Source organism: Parasteatoda tepidariorum, chromosome 6, assembly GCF_982258835.1.
Source record: "Parasteatoda tepidariorum strain Cologne lab strain chromosome 6, Ptep-v5.0, whole genome shotgun sequence".
In the NCBI taxonomy this organism is placed as follows: domain Eukaryota; kingdom Metazoa; phylum Arthropoda; class Arachnida; order Araneae; family Theridiidae; genus Parasteatoda; species Parasteatoda tepidariorum.
The window spans coordinates 29,174,757-29,201,961 of NC_141760.1; the positions used below are offsets into that span (position 1 = coordinate 29,174,757).

Below are 27,205 nucleotides of genomic sequence, written 5' to 3' on the forward strand. Positions count from 1 at the left end.
CAAAATAAGTATCTTTGTATGCTTTTAATGCCTTTCACTTCATTTCTCTCAGAGTGAAAAATTAAATATCGAAGTTAGATTTTGTGAGCTATAAGCAAACTTACATACGGACAGTATAATTTTTCAATTTGAACAAAATTAAATAGTAAATATTAGCCTGTCTCTTTCGTCATTTGAATATTCATACTACAAATAAATGTTATTCAAGATACTGTCTAGATGAGAATTGAAGCAATGTCAAGCATGGCAAGTATGAAGTCTGCTTCGAACGCAATATATTTTCCCATATTTTTAGATATGTAAGTTGAAGGTATAATTTAACGTTTACGTTAACCAAATATTTTACTTACAACGTCAAGACTAGCACCGCCACAAATCAGACACACGTAAACATAAGTACAAATCGTTGCTACGCGACAGATAAAGTTCCTGAAGATAAGTTTTAAGGCTGTTTTTGGAAAGCTTTATTGTTACCTGAAAGGAATCTTTTTTGCGAATAATATGCTATTTTCATATTTGTTATGAGTTTGTAGCAGTTGCTTATGACTATTAGGTCAAGTTTAACTTATCTTCAGTCAACGCCTTCTGTGCTTATTCTGAAAATGGCGTAAAATGTCAATAAAGAGAAAAGCCACAGTTTTAAAACATGAAAATCAGTTGTGGTTTAACTTTTTAATATTTTTATATTTTAAAGCTTACACCAATGCTACACTGTCTGGTTTCATAAAAATTGGAGAATACGGCATTGATTTTGATAATTTTATTCTAGAGGGAAAAATGTCGCCAAATTTGCGATTTTTAAAAATTGTTTAATAACTTTTAAAATATCTAAACTATTTGTCCATTCTAGAGCCCAGATAGTTCTTCACAATAAGATGGTATATACAGTTTGAAAATATAGCTTTGCTTGAAGTGTTAGGGACTTTCTGTTGCTTTTTTTTATTTTCTCTCGCTAAAGAGCTTCAAAAAACCATGTTCAAACTAGAGAATTGTGGCATAATTTACCATTGTTCATTAAATATGCGGAAGAATTTTCCTTCGCTAAAGACCTTCAAAAAACCATGTTCAAACTAGCGAATTGTGGCATAATTAACCATTGTTCATTAAATTTGTGGAAGAATTTAATATTTTTTTCTTCTAAAAATAAACTTATATGTTTTATTTAACGTACTCATGTGCAACAATAAATTTATTCGAATGTTTTTAATAATTACCACAATAATCATGAAATTGTAAATCCTAAAACATTTATTGGCATCAAATTACAAGCGCCATAAATGCTTTATACTGAATTAAATTTATCTTTAATGGACTGTCATTAAATTAATGATTGATAACTTTTGTTAATCTAATAAATAAATATAAAATTTTTTCTTAGCACTGCTTACATTCTTTTTTGTTGAGCGAAAAATTTATCATTCAACAAATAATAATAATAAAAAAATTTCGTCTCTGTAAACATTGTAACATATTCCGCAATAACACTTCTGAAACCTTTTTTAAAATATACTATTATTATCTTTCCTTACTATTGAAAAGAAAATCCTTTTTGATAAATCTTAAAATATTATCAAGTCGAATAAGTTTTTTAAGAGAATGCTAACCCCCTTTTTCATATCATTCCCCATAAAATACACATTACTCGACTTCCGAAACATCCTTATACTAGTGTGCATCATGCGAAAACGGATGTTCCATTGAAATTGGAACAAGCTATAGGTGTTATATGGCTGCATGGGTATTAAAGCACTCTTTTTAAGGTTGAATAATTTCTTTTACTTTAATGGTTTTTAAATGTAAATAAGGAGTGGAGGAGGCCCCCGTGAAGGTTTTGTTATTCGATGGGCTTGTTGTTGTTGGGTAATTTGTCATGAAAGTGCTTATCTCCCCTTCAGTCCTCTCATCCATTTAAAATATAGCTTTTTATGTTCACAATAAAAAAATCTTTCTGATATTTTCCTAATTGAATAATAGGGCGTATAAAAAGAATCTTTATTATTTCGAAATTCTAACAGACAGTAAGTTTTACCAAGGTCTCATATTTATCAATAAATAAACAAATAATTAAATATCGTCAAATTTAAAAATATTTAGGTTTCCCAGAATGAACTCAAAATATAATTTTTTGAGGGTTAAAAATGCAAAAAGTACTTAAAGAACATAAAAATAGAACGAATTTTTGTTAAGTTATACTAAAAAAATATTCAAAAACAAAATAACATTTAAGTTTCCGGAATCTAAACGGAAACCATAAATTTTAACAAATATGCATATTTCAAATTTTAATCTAATCTGTACGCTATCATATTACATAGATTCTAGGTTAGACTATTATTTATATAGATTTTCAGAAGACACAAATTTTAAATTTCATGAATAATTTTATATGAAAAAAAATTATATATGAAATGTAACATTTATGTTCTCAGAATATGAAAGAAAACCTTAGTTTTCATTAAAAAAATGTGCATGTTTCAATTTTTAAATTAATCGTTATGTTTTTGTATAGATTCCAGGTTAAATTAGTTTTCACGTCGATTTCAGGAGACACAAATGTTAAATGTCATGTATAATTTTAAAGGAAAAAAATATGTATGAGTTGTAAAAATATACAAGTTGTCCGGGGATATACAAGAAAGCCTTATTTTTCATTAACAAATGCATACATTTAAATTTTGAATTCAGTCTTTGCATTATGGTTACATAGATTCAGTGTTGGAGTCAAGTGGTTTTCATGTAGATTTCAGAAAACATAAGTGCTAAATCTCAGATATTTTTTTTACTGATAATTTACATTATGGATTTAAATGTTTTGAGCTTGCAAGCTTAAATTTGTATTATATATTTGCCCTTTTAAGAAAATGTACGTTTTTGAGGTAAAAAAAAAATGCCTTTCAAGCCCGTTTCGGAGATTTTTTTGGGCCTTTCTCTCAAAAAATATTAATTCGATACTATTTCATAGCGTGTCATACATTCATACTAGTCAATCAAGCAGACATGCCTATAAAAGTCGTATTAAATGATAGATTTTATTGTGAGCAAAGGTATTTCTAAATTACTCGAACTAACTCAACAAAAATGTGCAATATCCAACAACGAAAAGCTGTAATATCCTTGACAAATGGAAATAAAAATAAATATTTGAATCGATTTACGAAATATAACGATCTCTTCATAAGTAGTAACAACATTGAAGTGATAATGAAGAATTTATGAAATATAAAATAAACAGCCAGAGGCAATAACTTTTAGAATTAAAGTCACGTTTATCATTCCAGCTGTTTTTATTAGTTCTCACATCAAATCATAACATTAGTTACTACTTGAAATCCATATAAAACATTTTTGTTTAAAACAGATATTTCAGAATCTTTTATTCAAGTTTACAAGATGAAAGCTTTCTTTTTAATCGTTGCATTGGCTGTTTCTGTTGCAGTATGCCAAGGTAGGTTCAACCTTTTGAAGAAAACTTTGTAGAGACTTTTTGTAGATTTGATGTAAAACTTCCCTTTTCATTAACGGGTAAAATTCTTAACAATTTTAAACTTACAATGCGCGAAGAAATAAAAGGATCTCCCTAAATACTTCTAATCTAAAGATCACATCTTCACGTTTTTAATAGTTAAAGACTCAACTCAATCTGAATGGTTGAAGGGTGTGACCTTAAATGCGTTAATCAATTAATGCAGATGATATTTTAAGTTACGAAATCAGACACAGAAATGTATTGTCTCTGAATAAAACATAACTTTTTTTCGACTGATTCGTATTTATAATCTTGAAACATAGGAAGTAATCACAATCTGGGAAATATGATTCCAATAGTTTGGTCAAGAGGGCAGTTCAAATTTTTTTTGGACCCCTTAGTTCCAGAAAAATTAAATTTTGAAAAATTTTGAAAATTCAATTTCTCAAGAACTATTCTATTGATTTTGCTCAAGTTTTGTAACTTGCCATTTAAAATTGCATTCTTTAAAAGGATTAAAACTTGCATAACTTACAATTCAAAATTTATTTAGAATATTATTAAATAAAATAACAAAAAATAATAACTAATCACCAAATGTTAAATTTTGGACCTCTTTCCTGACAAAAATAGTGGAACCATATATGCCAGATTGCAGCTACCCTATATGCAGCTACCCTATATGATACCCCTAAAAATGCACGTTTATTTAAAGAAAGTACGTTTTCGTGCCTGATTTTGTAACTTAAAGTATCGTCTGCACTAATTAATTAGCATATTTGAGGTCACCCCCCTGTACGATTAAGATTATGTCCGAGAATGCGAAGATCCGATCATCGCATCAAAAGTTAGTCAGAGCAGTCTGTTTTTTATTTTGAGCGCTGTACACCACCACTCTTTCAGTTCATTCCTTATGCTTTCATTTTTAATTTTGTTGCAAATTCAACGCATAGTGTTTACGATAAAAAAAAATAATAACTAATTAAAAATATATACGAATAAGTGCGTGAACAATGAATATTAGCAGTAAATGCCAATCATCATTGTCAATTCATTAATCTCTAATTATTTATTGGCAAACAAATAGTAATATATTAAGGTACATACAACAAGGTAGGTATAGCATACTGTGCTAATTTTTAAATTTCGAAGTCTACCATGCGTCATTTATAAGTGGCAAGGATCAGGATGGTGTTATTTGTAAGTGTGATAATTTTACTTAATCTATATTCAATTCTTAAAAAAAAAAAAAATTCTCTTTCGGATCATAGTGGATAGGATAATACTACAATCGCAATATAATGCAATATAAATTCATAATAATAGCTCTCCGCTGCGCAGTTACTAAACATATCGCTCACTCTGCTAGTTGAGAGTTAAAGTTCGTGAATTCAATCCTTGCAGCCAATTAGAAATCTGGCGTGTACCATCAGCTAAGTGTGTGCTATTTCTATCGTAGCTGAAAGTTCCCTCGTTGGTTGTGATGCGAAAGTTAGGAGAAAGGGGGTACCAGCTCAGATACTATCCATGTCGTCTGACCGGGGTCCAGATTTCGCGGCATTCTCCACATGGCGGTAAAAAGATAAAGCCCTGAAAAACGGGGCGAGATGCTTGTCCTGGATGGTTGGTGTGAGGTAAGCCCGGTGTATTTTTACACAAATAAAAAATTTAAATATTTATTTTAACTATTTTAATTACTTAGACCACATGAGTTTGCAATCAGAGAACTGTTGAAATGTCAAATAACTCTAGACTATATACAAGTATATTGTTGAAACTAAATTACTAATTACTATGCTTCAGTATCAAAAGAACTAGGGAACTAAGCATGTATGATTAAGCGATTCAAAAGGCACTGTTCTGGGGATTGGTGAGCGATAGCGAGAGGGGGACCGTAGAATCCTAGTTCCTTACAAAGTTAAAAGTATGTCCTAACATTGTGCAGAATTTAATACAAAAAAATTATTTAAGAAATGTAACATCTATATTTCCGGAGTATACAAGAAAACTTTAGTTTTCATTAATAAATGTACAAGTTTTCAATTTTAATCTAATTTCAATGTTATGGTATTATAGAGATTCCGGGTTAGGTTAGTTTCCATGTAAATTTCAGGATATACAAGAGTTAAATGCTAAAAGTAACTAATGTTAAAGTTACTAATCCTTATTTTGGAGTAAATAATTTCCTCGTCATATTAAGATTATTCTTTAAATCGTAATTCGTATTCTTTCGATTCTACAATGTCTTTGTTATAATTTTCTTGTAAATTTTTTAAAATTTCTTTTACTGATTTTTTTCTAACATCCCATGCACAATCTATAATAATAATAAAATAAAGAGTTTGTTGTTCTTGGGTGCGTGTCTCCAGAACCATTTATACTATCCTTCTTAAATTTAGACAGCAGTCGCAAGAGGTAATTCCAGCCCACAATCCTAAAAATTTTCCTTAGATTGTTTGAGAGAACTATTTGAAAATTGGTATTTTACTATTGGTTAATTATTATCTATTGTTATAAATTAACCTGTAGATGAATATGTATCGTATATTTAAAAATGATATTTGCTAGCTTACAGCTGTGCTTAATCAAAAACGAAGTTTATTGCAAGTTCTTCAAAAAATAATTCATTTTTGAATCATTATGTCAGGTAAACTCAAACATCAACATGGATAACTATGTCACCGATTTAGTGTTTCTAAAATTATCTGAAACCGCATGTATATTTTGTTTTTGGTTTCGCTATTAAGCGGTGTTTCAATAAAAGTAAATAACTTAAAATCAATGAATGGTATTTGAAATTAAAAAAAAAGTTAATGGTATTGTGGTAACAGGCGCTGTTTTAATCAATGCTAAATATGTTAATATAAATACTAGAGTAGGAGATTTTTTAGGTTCCCAGACAGAGATAAGTACCTTAAAAATTTTCTTGGTTGCTGTAAATTCTGACAATAATGAATAAGCCGCTCCATGCTAAGAGAAACTGAATATAGTAAATATTTATTGAGATGAATTAAACTTATACGAGTACATACGTGTTTTGCTTAATCTAATAACCTAAATCCCCAAAAAAGCTGGATGTGCTTGTTTTGGAAAATTTTTCGGTTTTATGTATGATTTTGTAGTGCTAATTAATGCCAATTTATTGTGTATTTCTTTTCTGTATGAAGAACAGGTACTCAGAGAGTGTTCTATAAAAAGTAAAAAATTATTTGCTAGCAAACACCAACTTGTAAATACATGTAATAGGTAAATAAACTATACTAAACTATTGAGAACAATTTATTTAATGAATACCAATATATACATTTATAGTATAATATGCAGGCCTGAAAAAGTGTTTTTATTATAACATTTTATGTTGGAAAAACACTCTTTTCATATAGCATACTTATTTATAAATTTGCGCAAAATTCAAAATTTGAACCATTTTTTTAAAAATATATCCGTATTTAATAAATGCATTATTGACACCAATAATCACTGATTTCCTACCAACATTATTCTTGTTATTATTATTAAACATACAGAATCCTGAGACGGCTAAATTTCTTTGATAAGCAAATTATAAAAAGTTGCAGACATCTTGGTTTCCAATGCATTTTCTAAGACAATTGAGACATGATGATTCAAAATTTGGAAACTTGTCACTGCGTCGTAGATATATTCATTCAACCATATATATGTTTCACTAGTACAATTTACAGTGACAAGAGTACTTATTAAAAGGGCATTAACAATGACAAAAGTGAGAACAAGTCTGACATATATACTATAAAGAAATATCAATTTCAAGATATAACATATACACAAATTTCACACCTACGCAGTCCAGATGGTTGAGTGGTTAGCGTGCCTGACTGCGAAGCCAATGGCTTCGGGTTCGAATCTCGTTCATGGTATGGATGTTTCTCTCCGTGTGTTGTTCTCTATTGTGTGATGTGTGAGTGTGGCCCACCCTATAAACGGGTATCTGTGGCGGTGTGGCGTGGGCAATGTTGCTCGGCTGCGTGACTTAGGTTCACAGGTGCACACTGGGTAACGTTAAATGAGTAATACTTCTGGCATCTTCCTAGAACGTAACAATGCAGTGCCTGCAAATTAGAATTTTTTTTCCACACATACTGAAAAATTTCCTTAATCTAAAAGTGTATTTGCTTAGAATTTTTTAAGTAGTAGATTTGCGTTTATTCTTAGTATAGTATGTTTAGTATAGTTTAGTAAAGTATCCAACATTGATGTAGTCCATCGAAAGTGAAGTCAAGATGATTGTGTTCTGGAGGTTAATTATGAGAGGCATGTTGACACCCAACTGAATTGACACCCATTAATGAATGGACCCATTACATGGACAACTGACACCCATTAATGAATTTCTTCATAACGTATGCTTAGTCTTATAATTTCAAAGAAAGTCGGCTACAGTTGATTTTAATGCCACCAATGCATTTCTTTTTAGTATCATTCAGTAAGTTTTGGAATAAGTTATCAGAAATTACTTTCATTACTCGTGGTCCTACGAGCACACTTTCTTCCACTTTTGCATAACTCAACTCACTCAATTCTGGTATCAAAAGCATCGATTACGCATGTATGGAAAAGCATGAGTCTTTGTCTTATGCATTCACAGTTCCAACTTGATTATAACATTGTCAAACAACCAAAGGCACACGAAGGGCATATTTATTTTTTTGTCTGCATTATGATTCTAATTGGGTATAATATGAAAAAAACACAACTACTTCCACTTCGAAAATTTTACTAGGAATAACATTTACCTTTTAGTTTAATTAATAAGCTGAGTTTTAAATATGTTTACTAAATTCATAAACTTAGATAAAACAACAAAATAAATTATTTCAAAAAGAACTATACTAATACAATTTCAACCTGCCGAGTAGCGTCTTATAACAACACACTTCATTTAATGTTTACTTGTTGCTAGAAATCAGGTTCGCAGAAAATGCTGTTTACTAGTTAAATTTAGTAGGAATAACACGACCTGTGACGTAGGCTATAGTATACCCAATTGGCCAATTTTTCTTTGAGTCGCGGTTGTTTCTTTCTATACTCTCCCATACGCAGATGAAAAAAATAGTACTTGGTATAACCTATCTGCATTCCGATAAGAAAGGAGATAGCATTTAAATCTTCATAGACATCAATTAAATCATCACAGGCATCATTTACAGTCGAGATAGCGAGGTGACTCGTGTCTCTTTCACCTAGATCCAACCAGTTCTGCTGCATATTTGTTTCCATTGTGTAACAATGCTTTTTTCAAACTTGTTTGTCCCGGAGTGGACTGATCGTTAAGACACGGTTCCCAGCAGATCACTGAAGTCAAGCATCATTGGCTGTGGTCAGTGTGAGGGTGGGTGACCACTTGAATCAGTATGCGTAGGGACCGAGAGTGTGCGGTATTGGTCCTCGTTAAACTGTTCTACCGTGAAGCACTCGACTTCGCGTGCAGGTCGTCGGGCTACCGAAGTGGGGGTGCAATCCCCTCTGCAGAGGATCAAAATTGAGATGGCATGTCTTAGGATCATCCTCAGGGATGTTTCCCAGACCGTCGCCAATAGCCCATTGTGCAGATCTAGCGCGACGTAACTGAACTACAACAACAGCATTCAAACTTGTTTGTTGTCTTTGGTAAGTCATGTGAATATTTACAGGCGATGTAAAGTAACGAAATTTCTTTTTCTTGAAAAGAAGTATCTTTAATGAAATGCATTAAAAATACTTGTTTTTGCAGCTGGACAAGAGGATTGTGATGAAAGCAAAGGTGAAAAATTTGGTACCTGTTACACAGCTTGTCCTAAGACTTGTTCCAACTACAAAGATGAAGGTGGTATCTGCACCTTGCAGTGCATCATAGGATGTGGATGTCCAACTGGGACAGTTAGAAGAGAATCTGATCAACATTGTGTTAAACCTGAAGACTGCTAAAATTTGCATTGTCTGATGTTTCTTAATAAAACAATTTATTGTAGCTAATCTGTGTTTGGTTCCGTTTTTACCCTACTTAAAGTTGTTATTAGTATATTTTTGTTTTAATCAAAAAGATTTCTGTTATTCCTCGAATGAATAGAATGGTTGTTTCTAAAAATATTAGGTGAATACCCGTTCTTCTTACTGGATTAAAAAAAAACAATAAACAATCAATAAGTCAGAGTTAATCAACACTACGAAATTATTCACTGCACTGAAAAACGCATTTATAACTTCCATCACGAGCTGGCGTATGAGAAATAAGTGCACCATTAAAATTTATTTCTGTGATTCAGGGGAAGAAGGTAAAGAAAATCTGAGCGAACGTGAAAGAAAGGAAATAGGAAAAGGAGTAGAGATTGTTTATTTGGCTGATGGTAGAAAATAGATGAATTAAAATCTAACTTATTTCCTATCAAAATGAACTAAATTGAAAAGCATTGAAAGGTATGCTAATTTATAATTCTCACCGAAAGAAATGCACTCATACTTAGTGCGCTTTTATCTTCTCCACCTGGGAAAAAATAAATTCCTCTGCTAAGCTCTCCAACTTGTTGTGGTTGAATAATACCAAAACAGTTATTAAATCTAAATTTTGTTGTTTATTAATAATTTTGGTCTACCTGGTGACTTTACGTTATAGTTTATTCTTATCTCGCCCCGCCCTATTTTAGGGCATACGAGAGTTGATACATACACAAATGATACATTAAAAATAGGTAAATCTCTAAAAGTTACATCAACAGTGAATATAAAAATCTGAATATCTAAAATAATGTTCAGTACAATTCTATAAAACAAGTTAAAACCAAATAAAATAATAAAGTAGTAAAAAGGTTAAATAAAAAAAAAAAAAAAAAAAAAATCATCCAAAAACCAATAAATGTTAAAACTTTGCAGGAACCTGCAAAACAGTGATAAAATATAGAAGTTAATATTCGATAAAGAGGTTAAAAGGCAGAACAAGTTAAGATTCAAAACAATCAGTTAAAAGTTGATAAAAACAATGCTTGTTAAATTAAAAATTTATAAAAACTATAGAAGTTAAAACGTAGAGAAGTTTAAAATGAAATTAGATAGATACACAAGACACCAGCAATAGTGTTCGCAGGCTCCGAGCATAGTTAAATGCGGTTCAGAGTGTCCTCCAATGTTACCTTTATAATTTGTTTAACTATGTTTCTACAGACCAACTTAGCAAAGCATTGGTGCAAATTTTGTCCTGCAAAATGGTTTCCACGGAGTGTCTGGAAGTGTGGGCAGTTCAAGATCAAGTGTTCGATTGTCTGATTGTCCCCACAGTAGGTACAATTTGGGTTTTTATTGAAAAGTCTATTTTGGTATTCTCCAAACACCCCGTGTCCAGTAAGCAATTGGTTTAGGTAAAAGTTGGCCTGTAGTCGTTTGGTGGAAGGGTCTTTAAAAAAATATAGGTTTGTCGACCTCTCTCGGAGCTCTGCCATTCTGTTTTCCATCTATTTAGGTTGTTGGACTTGATGATTGTTTTGATCTGGGCCTTGGAACTTGGGACCTCTAAATTGATTTGGCTGAGACTGACGGCTTCCTTGGCTGCCTGATCCGCCTCCTCGTTGCCTAGGATACCAATGTGCGCCCTGACCCAGTGACTTTACGTTATAAGAAACTTTTTTTGATGGAACAAAACACTTGTGCAGGTGTGAAAATAAATATTATCTTATGAAAATAAATATTAATTATATTCGGTATCATTTGGCGATTGCTGACGGTCTTCTTATGATAGTCAAACTTTGCCACAATCAACTATTTTATTCTTTACTTATTACCTTTTAAGGTCTATATTAAAACTAATGCTACAGTACCTTTTTTACTAAGTATCTGCATTAATATAATTGGTACATACCTATCAAAACATCAAATATTACCACAATACCTATATTATTGATTAACAAAATGAATACGGAATTGTTGGCGTTAATAATAGTTTGGAAATTTTTACAGTTCTGCTTAATAAACGAGCACTTTTTCACCATTCATTTTGAGTTTGATTTTAATTTCTTTTATTTACATAGTTAAATTTCGATTTCAATTTATTTAATTTGATAGAAATATGTTTTAAAAGCATAATTATAAATGAAAATTGCGTGGTTTCAGACAACTTTGTAGAAGTTCTAATTTCGTGACTTATCTCTCTCATATCATTCACGTTGATTAATAATTGATATTTAATGTAAAGAATAAGAAATAATTGAATATTAAAGAGCGTAGAAAACTCCCTTTTTTGATTAAATAGAGCAGTAAGCTATCAAACAACACTGATATTATCTTTTAAGTACTTGACAACTAAAATCATCTACAGTAAATTTTTATTAATGGCTAATGCTAAACTAATAATTGTTCAAACATCTCGCATGAACAATCTAACAGAAATTTGTGAATGATTATTAGAATAGGGGCTAAATTTTTTCTTTTCATCTGAGGTTCAAATTTCAGGACGACTGCACAATCAGTTTTGGAGTTATAAGAGAGACATACAGACTCACAAAATCTCTCTTTTTTTATCTTGCTATCAAATTATTAAACAGATAATAGTTTCTAATGAAAAATAATACTTAGCATGTACTTAATAAATACTTAGCACGTTAAGGTTAGTAGATGCTTATCATTTTTGCTGAGTACATGCTTATTATCTCAGCATTAATAAATATTTATTATTCATTAGGTATGTAGGTACTTGTTATTTTAGCGTTAATAAGCATCCATTATCTAGGCGTTGACTCTCATTTTTATAAGAGTTCTTAAAAACTTATTAGATATTTGCGTTAACACTTACTTTTGATCTTAGCGTAAGTAGAGACTTATTATTTTAGCGTTAAGAACACTAATTTAACAATTTTATTGCGCATATTTGATGCAACTTTAAAAGGAAATTTCAGCCATACCTCCGTACCTAAACATATTTTAAACCTAAACCTGCATCCTACCTGATTCAGCTAGGGATTCTAAATATTGAGCAAACAAATTTGCTGGGATTTTAGCACTACTAGGCTGAAGAAAATTTAAACGAGACCGTATGTTTCAGAACTCACTAATGTTTTACTGCCGAAAGAAAATTCGAATTGAAGAAATGCCAATAGTAATCGATCGAAGCCGTGATTTCTCAGGGGATAGAGCATTCGCCTTCCAATCGGGCGAACCGGGTTCAAATCCCAGTCGATACGAATTTCGCATCCGGCTTGCACCGACCCCATGAAATATCCTCAGTGGTAGACAGATCATAGGTTAGAGTCCCCTTGCCGTCTACCACTGAGAGGTAGACGGCAACCGTCTACCACGAGAACCGTGGGAGGTTGTCGTGGTCCTGCTCTCCATGTGACGCAAATGCAGGTTAGCTCCATCAAAAAAAAAGTCCTCCACGAAGGCAAATTTTTCTCTCAATACTCGGTCCATGAGTTCCCTTGTCTTCTGAATTGGGTTCAAAATTACAAGGCTACGGACTTGAGTATTAGTAGTCGCAAACTCATAAGATTGGGTCGGCTGTTCAACGACGGTTATAAAATATAAAATAAAATAGTAATTGATCAGAACATGCTAATTACGTTATCTAACTTCAATCTTAAAATACAGGATGTACGCCTTTAGTAAAATACGAGTGGTCAAGTGCAAATTTTTATTAAATCTTCATAGTTGTGCTTGAACATAAACTGTCAAAAGTAGTGACGCGTAATGAATCATAATATCATGCGTATTTACTTCAACTATACTTTGTTGTTACTCATCCTCCTGGTCTACACCAGGTCCTAAAGACCCCGTCCCCTGAGAACATTGAAAATCTTCGCTTGCTCAACCAACAGCTCCCCTCCAGGAGGCTCCTAAGCAGTTAAGCAGGACTTGCGGAAAGGGACCAGGAGCAACGAGAAGAAATCTTTTTCCCATTCTGAAATTTCATGCATTTCAAGTGACCACTCCTGATTCTTGCCAAGACTGATTGTAGAGTCCTGGGACGTCTGCATAACAGAGAGAGACCTGGACTCTTTGCAGCGCACCAGTTATGAACTGGTAAGAGGCTCCAAGTTGGAAGTAAATTACTTTTGTAGAGAGAGTGGATTTCCGAAGGAGTTAGCTCCAAGTTCTGAGTCGCATGGACTGTACTTTGCATCACTTATTCGCTTCTCAGTGGAGTTTGCGGCTGGTTTTGTTTTGATCGCCTTTTTGATGCTGTTAGAGTAACTGTATTAAATATTAATGAAAAAAGTAATTAAATAGCTACCATATCTAGTTTTAATAGACGTATTTGCGCTTTTATAAACTTTATAAATCTTATATCCCAGATGTTGCCAGTTTAAAAAATACTTTCTCTAACATTTAAGAAAGAATGTCTGTTTGTCAGTATGATTATGTCTCTCTTTTAATGAGTGATGCTTTTAGAAGTTTGCTTTGATGTTTTAAGTAAAAACCAAATAAGTAATGGACTACTGGTTCAAATGAGCAGTAATCCAAAACTGTAAAAATTAGAAAACCGGAAGCTTATCAAAATCATAAAATACTGTTTCTATTGGTTATGTTCTGTAAGATCAAGAAATACTGTTTCTATTGGTTATGTTCTGTAAGATCAAGAAATACTCCTGTAAATGGAGTATTACTACACAGAAATCAAAAGAGCTTTCTGAAAATCTGGGTCATAACACTTCAAAACATCAAATGGTTGTTTGAACAAATCGAAACAAGGACACGACATAGTTTCAAGGCCATTCGTGATAAAGAAAAATCAGTAGATGCGCAATAAAAATACAAAACTCTGTTGCTAATATCATACATTTGTGTAAAAAATAGATTTTTTGATTAGGAACTTTAAATTTTTATTTACTTCAGATAAATACCTGTGATTAACCCACTTACTTGCATGTTATTTATTTTAATCTTAATGCGACTTAAATTTATGATTAACTTACATTTTAAAATTTTTAAGTAATTTCTGAATAAAGTAGCTTTTTTAAAGATACAAATGTTTTGGTCCTGCTGGTGTCCCCTAATAAGAGGTACTACTGAATATATTAAACAATACTCAATTTAGCTCTCGAGATATACCTGGGGAAATAATACAACACGTAATGTAGTGTTGAGATGAGTTTTCTATCTTATCTTACGACAGAGATGAAGATAATTTTAATATTTCGTCTCCCTATTCTTCTAAAATGTCCTGAACTCATACTTATAGTGTGATTTAATGGCCACCGGTCTGGTTTTAAATTACAACTGAAATTCAATAAACAGAAAAATATAACAATATCGAAGACATTGTTTATTGAATTCAAAAATTCTCTGTTTATTGAATTCAAAAATTCATTATTTTTTAATTCCATCTCCTGCTGAATACAAAAATTTAAGCTTGAACTTTAAATTTTGAGAAAAATTTGCGAATTTAAATTTAAAACTAAAAATTTGCAACTTAAGACTTATATAACACATCCTAATGAATAAAGTGAAGCAATACTTGCCCAAAAATATTGATTAGTTACTGAGTAAAGAAGAAATCCCGGATATATGATTTACCACAGGTTGACATGGAGAAAGTAAAATCCTTTCTCTATCTGATTGGAACCATTAGTTTTCTTGGTCAATGAATATTAATTTTCAGAATTCTAAAGATCCTACAATGCAATACAGAGCTATTGCAATAGCCACGCCCAGGACAGGTTAACTCAATGCTGCATTTTAAGTACTAAGTAAATAAAAACTGAATGAAATGCATGGTGTCCAATAAAGTAATTTTTAATTTGCATTTACGATAACCGACGATTGAAGTATGTTATCCACTTCAAAAGTAATTCGATTGTAAGTAATTTTAAATTTTTAGCTTTGATAAACTTTTAAAATCTTAAAAATAAAAGATCGAAATTTAAAATTCGAAGATTAAGCAATTTTAATGAATAAAACGAATTAATAAGTATTCAAAAATATTGATTAGTTACTAAGTTAAATCCTTAAGGGCCTGGTTTCTTAGGACAGGACGCCGTCAGCTGGAAATCAGCGCTAACCTCTGATTGGTCCATTTGTGAGTTTGATAGTATACGTCATCGAACGCTCATCTTGAACTACAATTGACGTCCAACTCAACTGCAGTTGGATTACAACGTGACGTCAACCACAGAAGCAATGGCGGACAACATCCAACAGCACATTGAAATCAGCCAAGATTTTGATTTTGACATTAAATATAGCTTCTTCATTAAACATAGAACTCTTCATTTAGCTCAGCTATAATGTGTTTTTTCTTGGACAGAGTCATTATTTGTTCTCTAAAACGCTGGTCGACAATAACAAAATCAATACAAATTCAAAATAAATATTTGTTTACGTTATTAACGCATGCGCAATGAGAGATTATGTCTGCATTGGACAGACTGCTCACGCTGAGCTAGCAAAAAAGTATTTTTTTGGCGTCAGCTCTACGTCAACTTTCCGCTGACGCCCAGATAAGGCGCTTGTCCTAAGAAACCAGACCTTCAGAAGAAGACTCCAGATGTATAACTTCTAGCAGGTTGACATGGAAATAGTAAAATCCTTTTTTTTAAAGGGACCCTTAATGTCTCGTCAAACACTTGGTCAATGAATATTGAATTGTTAAAATTTTACAAATCCTATAATGATGCGGAATATGTCTGTACCCAGGGCGAGTAAATTTAGTGTTGTGTACTTAGTACTAAGTAAATGTTTATACATGCTTCAAAAACTGAATAAACTGCATGGTATTTAATAAAATAGTTTTTAATTTGCAGCGGATCCGCCTACATGTGATGCTAGTAAAGGTGAAAAGTTTAACAAATGCTATTCACCATGTCCTCTTACTTGTTCTAATTACAAAGAATATATAGTTTGTGGAGAAGTATGTGTCCCTAAATGTGATTGTCCAAGAGGAACAGTTCGAAGAGAGTCTGATCAACATTGTGTTGAGCCTAAGGATTGCTAAATTTTCCATAATTTGATATCCTACAATAAAAAACATTTTTAAAATTATCGCAATTAATTTTTTTCTACTAGTTCTACCTTTTTTATAATATTACTTCATGTTGAACCAGATAATTGAACAATAATATGGAGCAATATATATTCATATCTTTCAATAAAACAATTTTCAAAATCGTGTATGTTGAGAAATAAATGGTGTGCTATATGAACTGATATTTTTCTGTAAAATTCTTTTCAAATTTGCCGTGGTGAAAATTTTCTTTCTCATTCAATATGTATTTTTACGTTGAAGTTTATTAAACAAAACATGAGCCAATCAAACAAATAGTTCAGAATCTGTAAGATTTTCGATACAAGCTGCCACACGGCGTGGCATAGACCGATAAAGCTCCCGGATGGTCTCTTGCGGTATTTCCTGCCAAATTCGATCCAATTGTCGAACGAGGTCATCAACATTCCGTGCCAGATGCAACAGCTTTCCCATCATATCCCAGACATGCTCGATGGGAGAGAGATCTGGTGACCTGGCAGGCCAAGGAAGAGTTTGACAAGCTTGCAGATAGTTCATAGCAACACGTGCTGTATGTGGTCTGGCATTGTCTTGCTGAAAAACCAGCCCAGGGAGCTGCAAAAGGAACGGTAGCAAAACAGGTCATAGGATGTCGTCGACGTACCACTGTGCAGTAAGTGTACCTCTAATGACGACCAAGGGGGTTCGGCTGTCAAAGGAAATGGCACCCCAGACCATAATGCCTTGTTGAGGGCCAGTGTAGTGTGCAATAATGAAGGCAGGGTCCCCCCTCTACCCTGTGCGCCTCCAAACACGTCTTCGTTAATCGTCAGGACACAGTTGGATGCGGGATTCGTCCGTAAAGACTATGCGTCCCCAGTCGGCATCATTCCAGCCTGATCGAGCGTCGATTTTGCGCGTCTTAGTACGTTCTTGGTGTGACGATTTTTTTGTTATAGAGTGTATTTATGCATTTCATACTGCTATCTAGAAAATTTGCCCGTAGGTAAATATAGAAAATTTTTCTAGATGGCAATATGAAATGCATAAATGGGTAAAAATTAAAATTTCTACCTTTTAGACATAAAATAATGCTAACGTCCAAACTGTTATTTCCATCACCTCAAAATTAGTCACATTCGATTCAATGTAGAAGGAAAATCGGTAATAAACAATACCTTATTTGTCTTGTTACGCTAATTTTCTTCTCTCCATTTACCTCAATTTCACTGTCTTGCCGAAACCCTAAGTTTTTAATCTGAAAATATAGATCATCAAGACTTCTTGGTATGGAATATAGGTAAAGTGGAATGCGTAAACTGGGTTTATTTTTACACAAAAGGGAAATATTGATTTTTGTTTTAACTGTTGTGTGTTCTTAATGTACAAAATTTTTATTAACTTACTGGGTAATGGATTCGATTGAAGTTTGTTACCCTCTTCAAATGTTTAATATTATAAGTAATTTTAAAACTTCAGCTTTGATAAACTTTCCAAAACTTGAAGAAAAAAAATTCGAAATTTAAAATTCGAATTTAATTTGAAGCATGTCTAAGGTTAAGACATAAACCATTAAGATTGAGTCCGAATAAGCCGGAAAAAAAAATAGATCAAAAGTTATTCAGGGTGTTCACTTTTTTATTTTGCGCATTGCACAAAGTTAAAAAAAATAGTAAAAACTATGGCTGTTTGCAAAATTTTAATCACCAGTTTGATTCTTTTCGAATTGTTCCTATCACTATAATTTCAACAATAGCCGTTGAGCGCTTTAATTATTTTTTTAAATGCAAGGAGAGTGCTATATAAATGTCGCAATTAGTATTTTTTGTATAATCACTGATATTTCATTTAATGATTAGTAAATTAACCAAAATAGGCAATTTAATTGTTATAATTTCATTAGTGATTGTTGTAATCGGTTGTAATTATTTATATTGAGCTTGAATTGTGAGTGGTTTCTTAAAAATTAGAAATTCGGGCAAAGTGAAATCTTCGTAAGTTGTCCATTGAGAGTACATTACTTGGTCAACCTTGATAGGTTGTATGACAGGTTATAGAAAGGATGAATAAATGCTTTTATTATTTCTTACGAGTATATAATTGTATTTATCTTACCAATAAAATTATATACATATAAAATAAACATTTTTATTTATAAAGCACTAAAATATGACATTTATCAGAATGAATTACAATTTATTACATAAATTTAATATTCAATTACTTTGTTAAAATAAATATTGGGTACATTGTTTTATGGTATTAAGTCCCCTTTAAACATAATTATTTTTTCTTTCAAAATTTCAGAGTGGCTTTACTACTTCAGTGTCTTCAACAAAAATTATTTTAGCAGACATCTAAAAATGAAAATTTCAATCAAGGACAACAAAAGGTCGAATATAAATAAGAATGAAATATATTATTAATACGTAAATGTTGCTTGAACAAATAGAATAAATAAATTTCTTATAGAAAAATTAAATCTGATTCAATGCATTTTTAAAGACTCTTCTGATATTAAAAAAACTAATAAAATATTATACTTTTATGTAGAATGGCATAACTTTATTCAAATCAACTAATCAGAAATGTCTGTAATATAGTATGAAATGATCGATCGTAAGTAAAGGTATTTGTAAATAAACACAAGAAAAAAAATACAAAAAATTAGTGGAATGAACTCAACAATATAATAGTCATAAAAAGGGAAGAAAAACTTTTTTAAACAACTCACAAAATCTAACGATCCCATAAAACTTTGTAATAATAATGAACACATTATAAAGAATTGATGATATAAAACAGAGAGTAAATTCAATAATCTTTGAATCAAGGTCACGTACGTTTTTCCAGCTGTTTTTAATAGTTTTTATTCCAAATATAAGCATAATTTACTGTAGAATTCCTTGTAAAACATTTCTGAATAGAAAAGAAACTTCAGAATCTCTTTTTAAAATTTACAAGATGAAAGCTTTCTTTTTATTCGTCACATTGGCTGTTGCTGTTGCAGTATGCCGAGGTAAGCTAAACTTTTTATAAGAAACTCATGTAGAGATATCTTAAAGATTTGTTATAAAGCTGTCTTTATCGAAAATTAAAACCAAGTTCAAAGCAAATTTTAGAAATATTCTCTTGAGTTTTGTGTGTTGCTGTGTCATTTAATTAGTATACAAAATTTGTCCGTTTAAAGCAATTAAAAAAATTAAATATTAATTTTTGACATAACTGAAAATATTATGCTTTAATATCGACAATTTATTACTTTAATTTGTTTACTATTAGTTTTACTTTAAAAAAATTAAAAACAAAATATTTAATTTACTGAAAGCAAAGTAAGACGTATAAAATAATCATGTTTTTGAGACACGTTGCTCAGCTTGAGACGCGTTGCGTTAAAGCTTTGAAGCAATTCAAGTTTCAGCATACCTTGAGATTAAATAGGAGAAAAAATGAAGCTGTAAGTTTTATCTCGCCTTCTAATTCGGATACAAGCATAAATCTTAATTTTAACGAGAATTAATAGCATTACTTTTTTTTAAATAAAACACACACAAAAAAAGACCATGGTTCCTAGTTTTGATCATAATTCAAAATATACGCCTTTGAACAATTTTCTTTTAATATCTATTGCCTGCACTTCAATTTTGTTTTTAAAATCTAACGTAATTTGTGTTTGATTTCGCATCATTACCATATATTTCTGAATAATCCGAGAAGTTTTGGAAAGATTTCGAATCCTTAAATAGCTTATAATCGCTTTGTTAACTTTGCAAAGTATCACTGGTGTATCACTTAGAGGCTCATACAAATCATATATATATATATATATATATATATATATATATATATATATATATATATATATATATATATATATATATATATATATATATATATATATATATATATATATATATATATATATATATATATATATATATATATATATATATATATATATATATATATATATATATATAAAATGATAGTTGAAAATAAAATTATTAAAAATTAAAATTTAAAGGGAAACTCATATAAAGAACAATAAAGAAAGGTATATTTTCTGAAAAATGATTTTTGATCTCTCATTTTCTTTATGAAATACCAAAAGAAATCCTTTCTACTATACGTTCAAACCTTCAGAATACGGTTAGGTTCCGCTATTTGCATGTGATTCGCTTTGGCCAATTTGAACTGCTGATGACGTAAATACGGATTGGTATAGTTTGTCTAAAGTAAGAACTCCCCTAGCCATTCGTCTGGATCCGTGGCGGTGACTATGGTAACGATGTATAACTACTTAACGTAAGGGTGTGGGATCGCTGTTTAGGAGGCTCGGGGATGCGAGAGAAAGATAATCTTTTTCTCCGGTCTATTGTGTTGGCCCTAGAGTGAAGTGAAGCTACCCTTCCTGAAATGCGCTATTCTTGTTTTCATAGCAGCAGATGGCCTGAGACTTCATGGCGAGGGGAGTTCTTACCGTAGACAAACTAGGTTGAAAGGCGTGAGAGAAAAAGAAGGGAACAAACAAAGGAAATAATAAAAGAATCGGTGGGACACTCAATGAGTTTTCATTTTTAAACAAAAGATAAACAAATAAACTAAGATAGCTGGATATTCAAAAATGGAAGTTGCTTGTCTATTTTTTTAAGTCACTTAGCATTTGAATTTTAGGCAAATTTTCAAAAACTCAAAACAAAATATGTTTGATTGTCTAAAGAAATTAAAAGGAATTTAATGTAGACTATTTGGAACACCGCAAATTTTCATTCGGCAATTAAACTAGATTGTATGTTTAAATTCTATTTTCCTCAATAGTGATTCAACAGATTTTGGCAGCAGTTTTGTTTTTTCCTCTTTAAATCTTAATTTTTTAATTTTCCTTCTAATCTGAACATTTTTCTTAAAATTTTTTTAGAAGGATTTGGAAAATATGTACGGCATGCACTATATATAAATAAACTAAACTAAAGAAAATAAGCTTCCTGTAACATATAGGAACTTTTCTTTGTAAAAAATAATTACTCCTGAAAAGTTTTTTTGTTTATTTTATTACATGCTACCTGTCTCATGTAAACAGCTGGTACAAATTTTTAAATAAGCAGCTTTTCAAGTATTTCATAATTGAAAATCGTAGAGTCAATATTTAAAAAAATGTAAATAGACATTTCGTTACGTTACGCTAACTTGCGTTTTTATTTCAGCATTTAAACTATTAGCTTCACGAGATTTAATTAGGCAATTCCTTTTCTCTCGCTATATCGTCTGCATTTATTTTTTAAACATTTCGTAACGATGCTGCTTTCATCCTATCATAAGCTGAAACAATAAAAAACACATTTTTTCTAAAATTGCACGCAAACAACTCAAAGAGAGGTTTGAAAAATATAGCAATATAATCTCAAAAATATAAGCAAACTGTAACAAAAAATGCATTGCCAATCAGTGAAACCATTCAAAAGATATCAAAGAAAATTTAATTATTAACAACGGGTCTCAGCAAGGGATTTTTGAATTTTCGATTTTACGCCCGAATTACATGCCGCTGGAAAGTGGGGATCATTTTCAAGCCAGCGTATAAAAATTTGCAAGCTATCGAGAAAAAAAACACGATCCAAATCTGCGTTCCAATTCTTAAGTTATTAGAGAATATACTTACAGACAAACTTTCGCTTGTCTAGCCGAGATGCATACCTGCCAACTTTTAATCCCTTCCATTATTATTTTTTCCGCTGGTATTAAAATGGAATTAAAACTTCAACTTTAAGCAAACAAGTACGTTGTATTTGAGAAAACTTAAGTTGACAACCATGATAGTAACGCATATTAATATATGTGCTTAATTTTTGTAAGAATAGTGGTGATCAATATCAATTAAAAATTAAGATTATAAAAGAAAAAATAGTATATAATTATTACCACTTTAAATATGAAAATAAAATCTTCCGGAAAATCCGGAAGAGTTGGCAGGTATGGAGATGGCTCAGGGGATTGAGCGTTTTCCTTCCAATACGGTGCCTCGGGTTCGAATTCCAACAATGGTTGGTCAATATGAATATCGCGACTGGTTCACACCGACCACAGTGCTGGCGTAAAATATCCTCAGTGGTAGACGGATCATGGATTAGAGTCCTCCAGCTGTCAGGTTAACCGTGGGAGGTCTTCGTGGTTTTCGTGATTACAAAGATGAGGAGATGAACATTTGCAGTCGTAAACCTAAACTCGGATCAGCTGTGCAGCGACGGCTATGAACTAAAATTAAATAGCCAGACAGCGGAAGTTGTAATTGTCTATTTAGAACGCATTAGAGCTGCACTATGGGCTTATGGTGGAGATCTGGAAAGCATCCTTAAGGACGTTTGAAAGACATACCATCACAATTTTGATTCACTGCGTAGCTCCCTCGCCTTGATAGCCCAACGACCTGTGAGCGAAGTCGAGCACTTTGCGATAGAAGAGTTTTAGTGAGGACTAATACCGTGCACCCTCGGTCCATTCAAAGCCTGATCAAAGTGGTCACCCACCAGCACCCTGACTTCAGCCAGTAATACTTGACTTTGGGTTTCTACTGGGAACCGTGTCTTATCTTACGATTAGTCATCTGTGAGAAACAAGAAAAAAATTTCTGGTGAAATTACCATACAGTGTGGGAATGATATTTCATGTAAAAGAACATAATTCCAGTAATAAAAACCAAAAAAAAAAACGGTATATAAACCATTAATTTGGGAATTTTCCCATATGGTAATTAATGATTTATCAGAAATTCTGGTTTCAAATTCATAGTTCTTATTACCACACATTTAGTAAAAAGAACAAAACTGAAAAGTAAATTTTACCGAATAAATTGTTTTTATGCCATGCTCTACGGTATCATGGTAAAATTACCTAATTTTTCCATTAATGATGAATTTTATCGCAGATTATAAAACCATATTTTATTGTTAATTCTACCAAAGTCACTACCAAAGCGCTTCGGCAAAAATTACCGATATTTTTGGTGTTCCCATAGAGCCAGAAACACGGTGAATTTTACCATAATCTGGTAGTTTTGACTATACTTTTCTTCTTGGTGAACAGCCAGCTAACGATTTCTGCCTTTCTGATCGCATTAATTATTATTTAATATTAGGCGCACAGCCCTTTGCTCGATTCACTCAATCAAGCTCCATGATTGACACGCAGTCATTTTTGTATACTGTTAATGCAGAACTGTTCTATCAAAATTAGAAATTACTCAATTAAAAGATCCCTTATTTTTCATTGTTTAAACATATATTTAGTTCCATTTTTCCATTCCTAATAAATTTTGTCGGTTATCAGGGCAACTTGCTTTTTTTTTGCTTTTTTTTTTAAATTCGCATTTAATTTTTGATTCAGTAAGTTAATCGGTTAATTAATATTTTCGCTTCTGATCTTATTCATCAACAGAAGTGAAATTCCGAACAATGCACGTAGAAAAATAATTCCTAACAATGAAACAGAATTTTAAATATAGTTACTTTTTATATGCATTATTTGAATTGCATATGCTGACTAGACGCAGTTTTACGTAAACTTTATAATGAAAGTAAACGTAATTTATTTAACGTATAATAACTGTAAAAAGGCAATTTAATATGCTTATCAAAAAGTTATACATAATGCGGTAGTATGATTAGATTAATATATAATATAATAAAAGACAATCACTTTCAGTTTAAAGCCTTTAATTTGGAGCAATAATGAAAAACAAAAGGGTTAGAATAGCAGAGAATAATATTAATAAGGTAAGGTTAATTAATATCACTGGTGCACCATTAAAAACGAGTTAAATAAATAATTTGAAATTAAATAACTTTATAGCTTTTATTAATTTTAAGATGATGAGAATCAAAGTTATTTGTATTTTCTTTGTTTACTAACAACCATAATATGCTATTTTTCTGTCTTATACGAATGTGCGAAATGACGAGATGATAATTATCTTTTTTACAATGTCTTGAAAAAACTTAAATTGATTGTCGCATTTATATTTTATTTTTACTAAATTTGTATTTGATATTTTAATTGAGCATAAGGCTACATTTTTTTTTAATTTACAGAAGTAAATTTCGAATATAGGCTTATTTCTTTGGTTAGCACAATATGAAGTTAAAGATTCAACATGATTTAAGAATTTATAACAGTTTTTATACATTCCTATAATTCTCTTAATTCTTTAAATTAAAATCATTTTAAAAGATCATACACTTAACTGGCATCTATTGAAGATACATTTGCTTTATTGAATGATTGAGTAAGTGATGATCATTGAAAATGAATAATAATAGGCATTCAATAACTTTTACCTATTCATCAACAGCTTTCCTCAGAATTAGTTTACACTCCTCTTCCATAATTTCTTTAAGTCCAATCCTTCAATTTTCCAAATACTGTAAGGCATTTCTGATCAAATTACAGTTTTGAGTACCGGCACTTTGGATACCCGAAAAATGCATTTTTACCGCAAAATATTATACCGTAAATTTTGCAGTAATATATATTTAATTAGAGTGATTCAGTGATTTTATGGTAATTATTACAGTAAAAGTTACGGTATATACGATTTTTTGTTTCATACATGTTCCGGTAAAAATTAATTTCCCTGATACTTTTTATCGTAATTTGATCCGAAATGTTTTACAATGACGAAATGCAATCCATATTAGTAACTTTTTTACTTTTTGTACGTAGGGGGAAGTGGGGGAAGCATATAATGTATTATTTATCTTTTTCTTAATTACATCTTTTAAAACTTGAGGAAATAGCAAATTCCATTTATTCAGAAGAGATTTTATTTATAAGACAAATTACTTACAAAAAATTTATTTTACAAACTTTCAAGTATAATTTTATCGAATCATAAGATAGTTTTAGCAGGTTTTGGTGATTCCGTTCCTTCAGTTTTGGTATTAAAAAGCGACTGATTTCGTAATCAAGTGATTTTATTAACGGTAGTCACTGAATTATTTTATTTTATTAAAAATTAAAATAATTAATCGTTATAGAACAGCACGCAAGGTGAGTTGGCTAACTTTTAGAAAATTACTTTTACCATATAGGTTGCGATTGGGTATTCTGTAAGTCATTCAGAAATAGAGTTACATTTAGCGTTCTAAATGAAAACGTTTTTTTCTTCTTCTTCTTATTATTATTATTTTAATGAAACGATGTTAATTCTCTAAGTCATATGAAAAATTATTATTTCAGCTGAAAAACCGAAATGTGATGAAAGCAAGGGTGAAGAGTTTGGCACCTGTTACTCAGCCTGTCCTGATACTTGTTCCAACTACAAAGATCAAGGTCGTGTCTGCACCTTGCAGTGCATCATAGGATGTGGATGTCCGAGTGGAACAGTTCGAAGAGAGTCTGATCAACATTGTGTTAAACCTGAAGAATGCTAAATTTTGCATTGTCTGAAGGTTTTTCAATAAAACTTTTCAACTTATCTGTGTTTAATTTCATTCATACACAATTTAGTTCTTAATGCAGGATGCATTCAGAAAAAAAACGTGGGCAAACAGTTCTTAATATAACTTTGATGAAAATGAATAAATTAACAAAATATAACAAAGAGTAATAACTCTAGGCTTTTACTAATAAATACATTTAAGTGCTTTGAAAGTGGTCGTCTTTTGCGGCGATGCAGAGGTGCAAATGCCATGTGAAATCTTTAGAAATGGGCAGCAAGTTCTTTACTTTTAATCTATCTCATTCCCACTGTAACGATTGTTTAAAAAACTCCAAATTTTGTGTACAGATCAAATGACAGATTTCCTTGCGTGAACAACTCTAAAATAGCAGGTGTCTTTTGCTTGACATTCTATAATTTTTAAAACAGTCCAATTTTGAGTTTAGGACTACCGATTTCCAACTCCATGGTCATGTAACTTTGAACCCAATCCAGAAGACAAGGAAATTCCTGTATCAAGTATTGGGAGAAATCCGTCTTCGTGGAGGACTTTTTGATGGAACTAACCAACATTTGCGTTACATGGAGAGGAAAACCACGAAAACTTAACACAGCTCACCTGACGGCAATGGAACTGTAACCCATGACCCATCTAGCACTGAGGGGGTTTTACGTTAGTTACGTGGTCGATGCGAGGTATATGCGGAATCTGCGTCGACCAGCAATCGCTTGGATTCGAACCCGATTCCGTACATACATGAACTAAATTCGATTTTTGAAAAAAAGAAATTAATTCAGACGGATGGTCACCTTGACAGGTTTTACTATACTTAAATATTTTTGCTCTTACAACTTCCGTACATTGTTTGTGGTACAAAATTTTTTTCAAAGACACTTTTCAGAAATTTTTTTCTTTCAAAATTTGAAAGTCGTTTTACCGCTGAAGGTACCCAAATACCTTCGGAAAAAAATTTTTAAATTTTTTTATTTAGAAATGTTTTATTTAGATTAATGTGTGTAATATTAGTTAACTATGACATAGGTTCAAAATATAAAAAAAATTAAAACAAAATTTAATTGGAAAACTGGTAAAAAAAACTAAAAATATAATCTTTTTTCAAAATTTCTTACTTTGCTAAAATTGATTACTTTTTCATTATTTATTTTTATAATACTCATACAAACCTCAATTTAAGGAATAAATACGATTATACAGATTACGCATTAGATATGATATAATAATTTAGATATTTTACAGATACATGTTTTAGAAATACCATCAATACTTTTAGGAATTCGGTCAACTTTCAAGGAAGATATAAAATCTACTGCAGCAGAAGTTGTATATGTTACAACACTAAAA

General features: G+C 31.3%; 2 protein-coding genes across 2 annotated transcripts; both read left to right on the top strand.

Moving 5' to 3' along the window:
- The first annotated feature begins 3,285 nt into the window (after positions 1 to 3,285).
- LOC107443199 (chymotrypsin inhibitor) lies at positions 3,286 to 9,460 on the top strand. The gene is made up of 2 exons (XM_016056992.5): positions 3,286 to 3,445; positions 9,219 to 9,460. Exons 1-2 carry the CDS (start codon positions 3,391 to 3,393, stop codon positions 9,410 to 9,412), a joined length of 249 nt encoding a protein of 82 aa, XP_015912478.3. The 5' UTR covers positions 3,286 to 3,390; the 3' UTR covers positions 9,413 to 9,460.
- A 9,758-nt stretch (positions 9,461 to 19,218) lies between these two features.
- Positions 19,219 to 25,878, top strand: LOC147807746 (chymotrypsin inhibitor-like). Its single transcript, XM_087165579.1, has 2 exons — positions 19,219 to 19,428; positions 25,641 to 25,878. Exons 1-2 carry the CDS (start codon positions 19,374 to 19,376, stop codon positions 25,832 to 25,834), a joined length of 249 nt encoding a protein of 82 aa, XP_087021705.1. The 5' UTR covers positions 19,219 to 19,373; the 3' UTR covers positions 25,835 to 25,878.
- Positions 25,879 to 27,205: the final 1,327 nt, after the last annotated feature.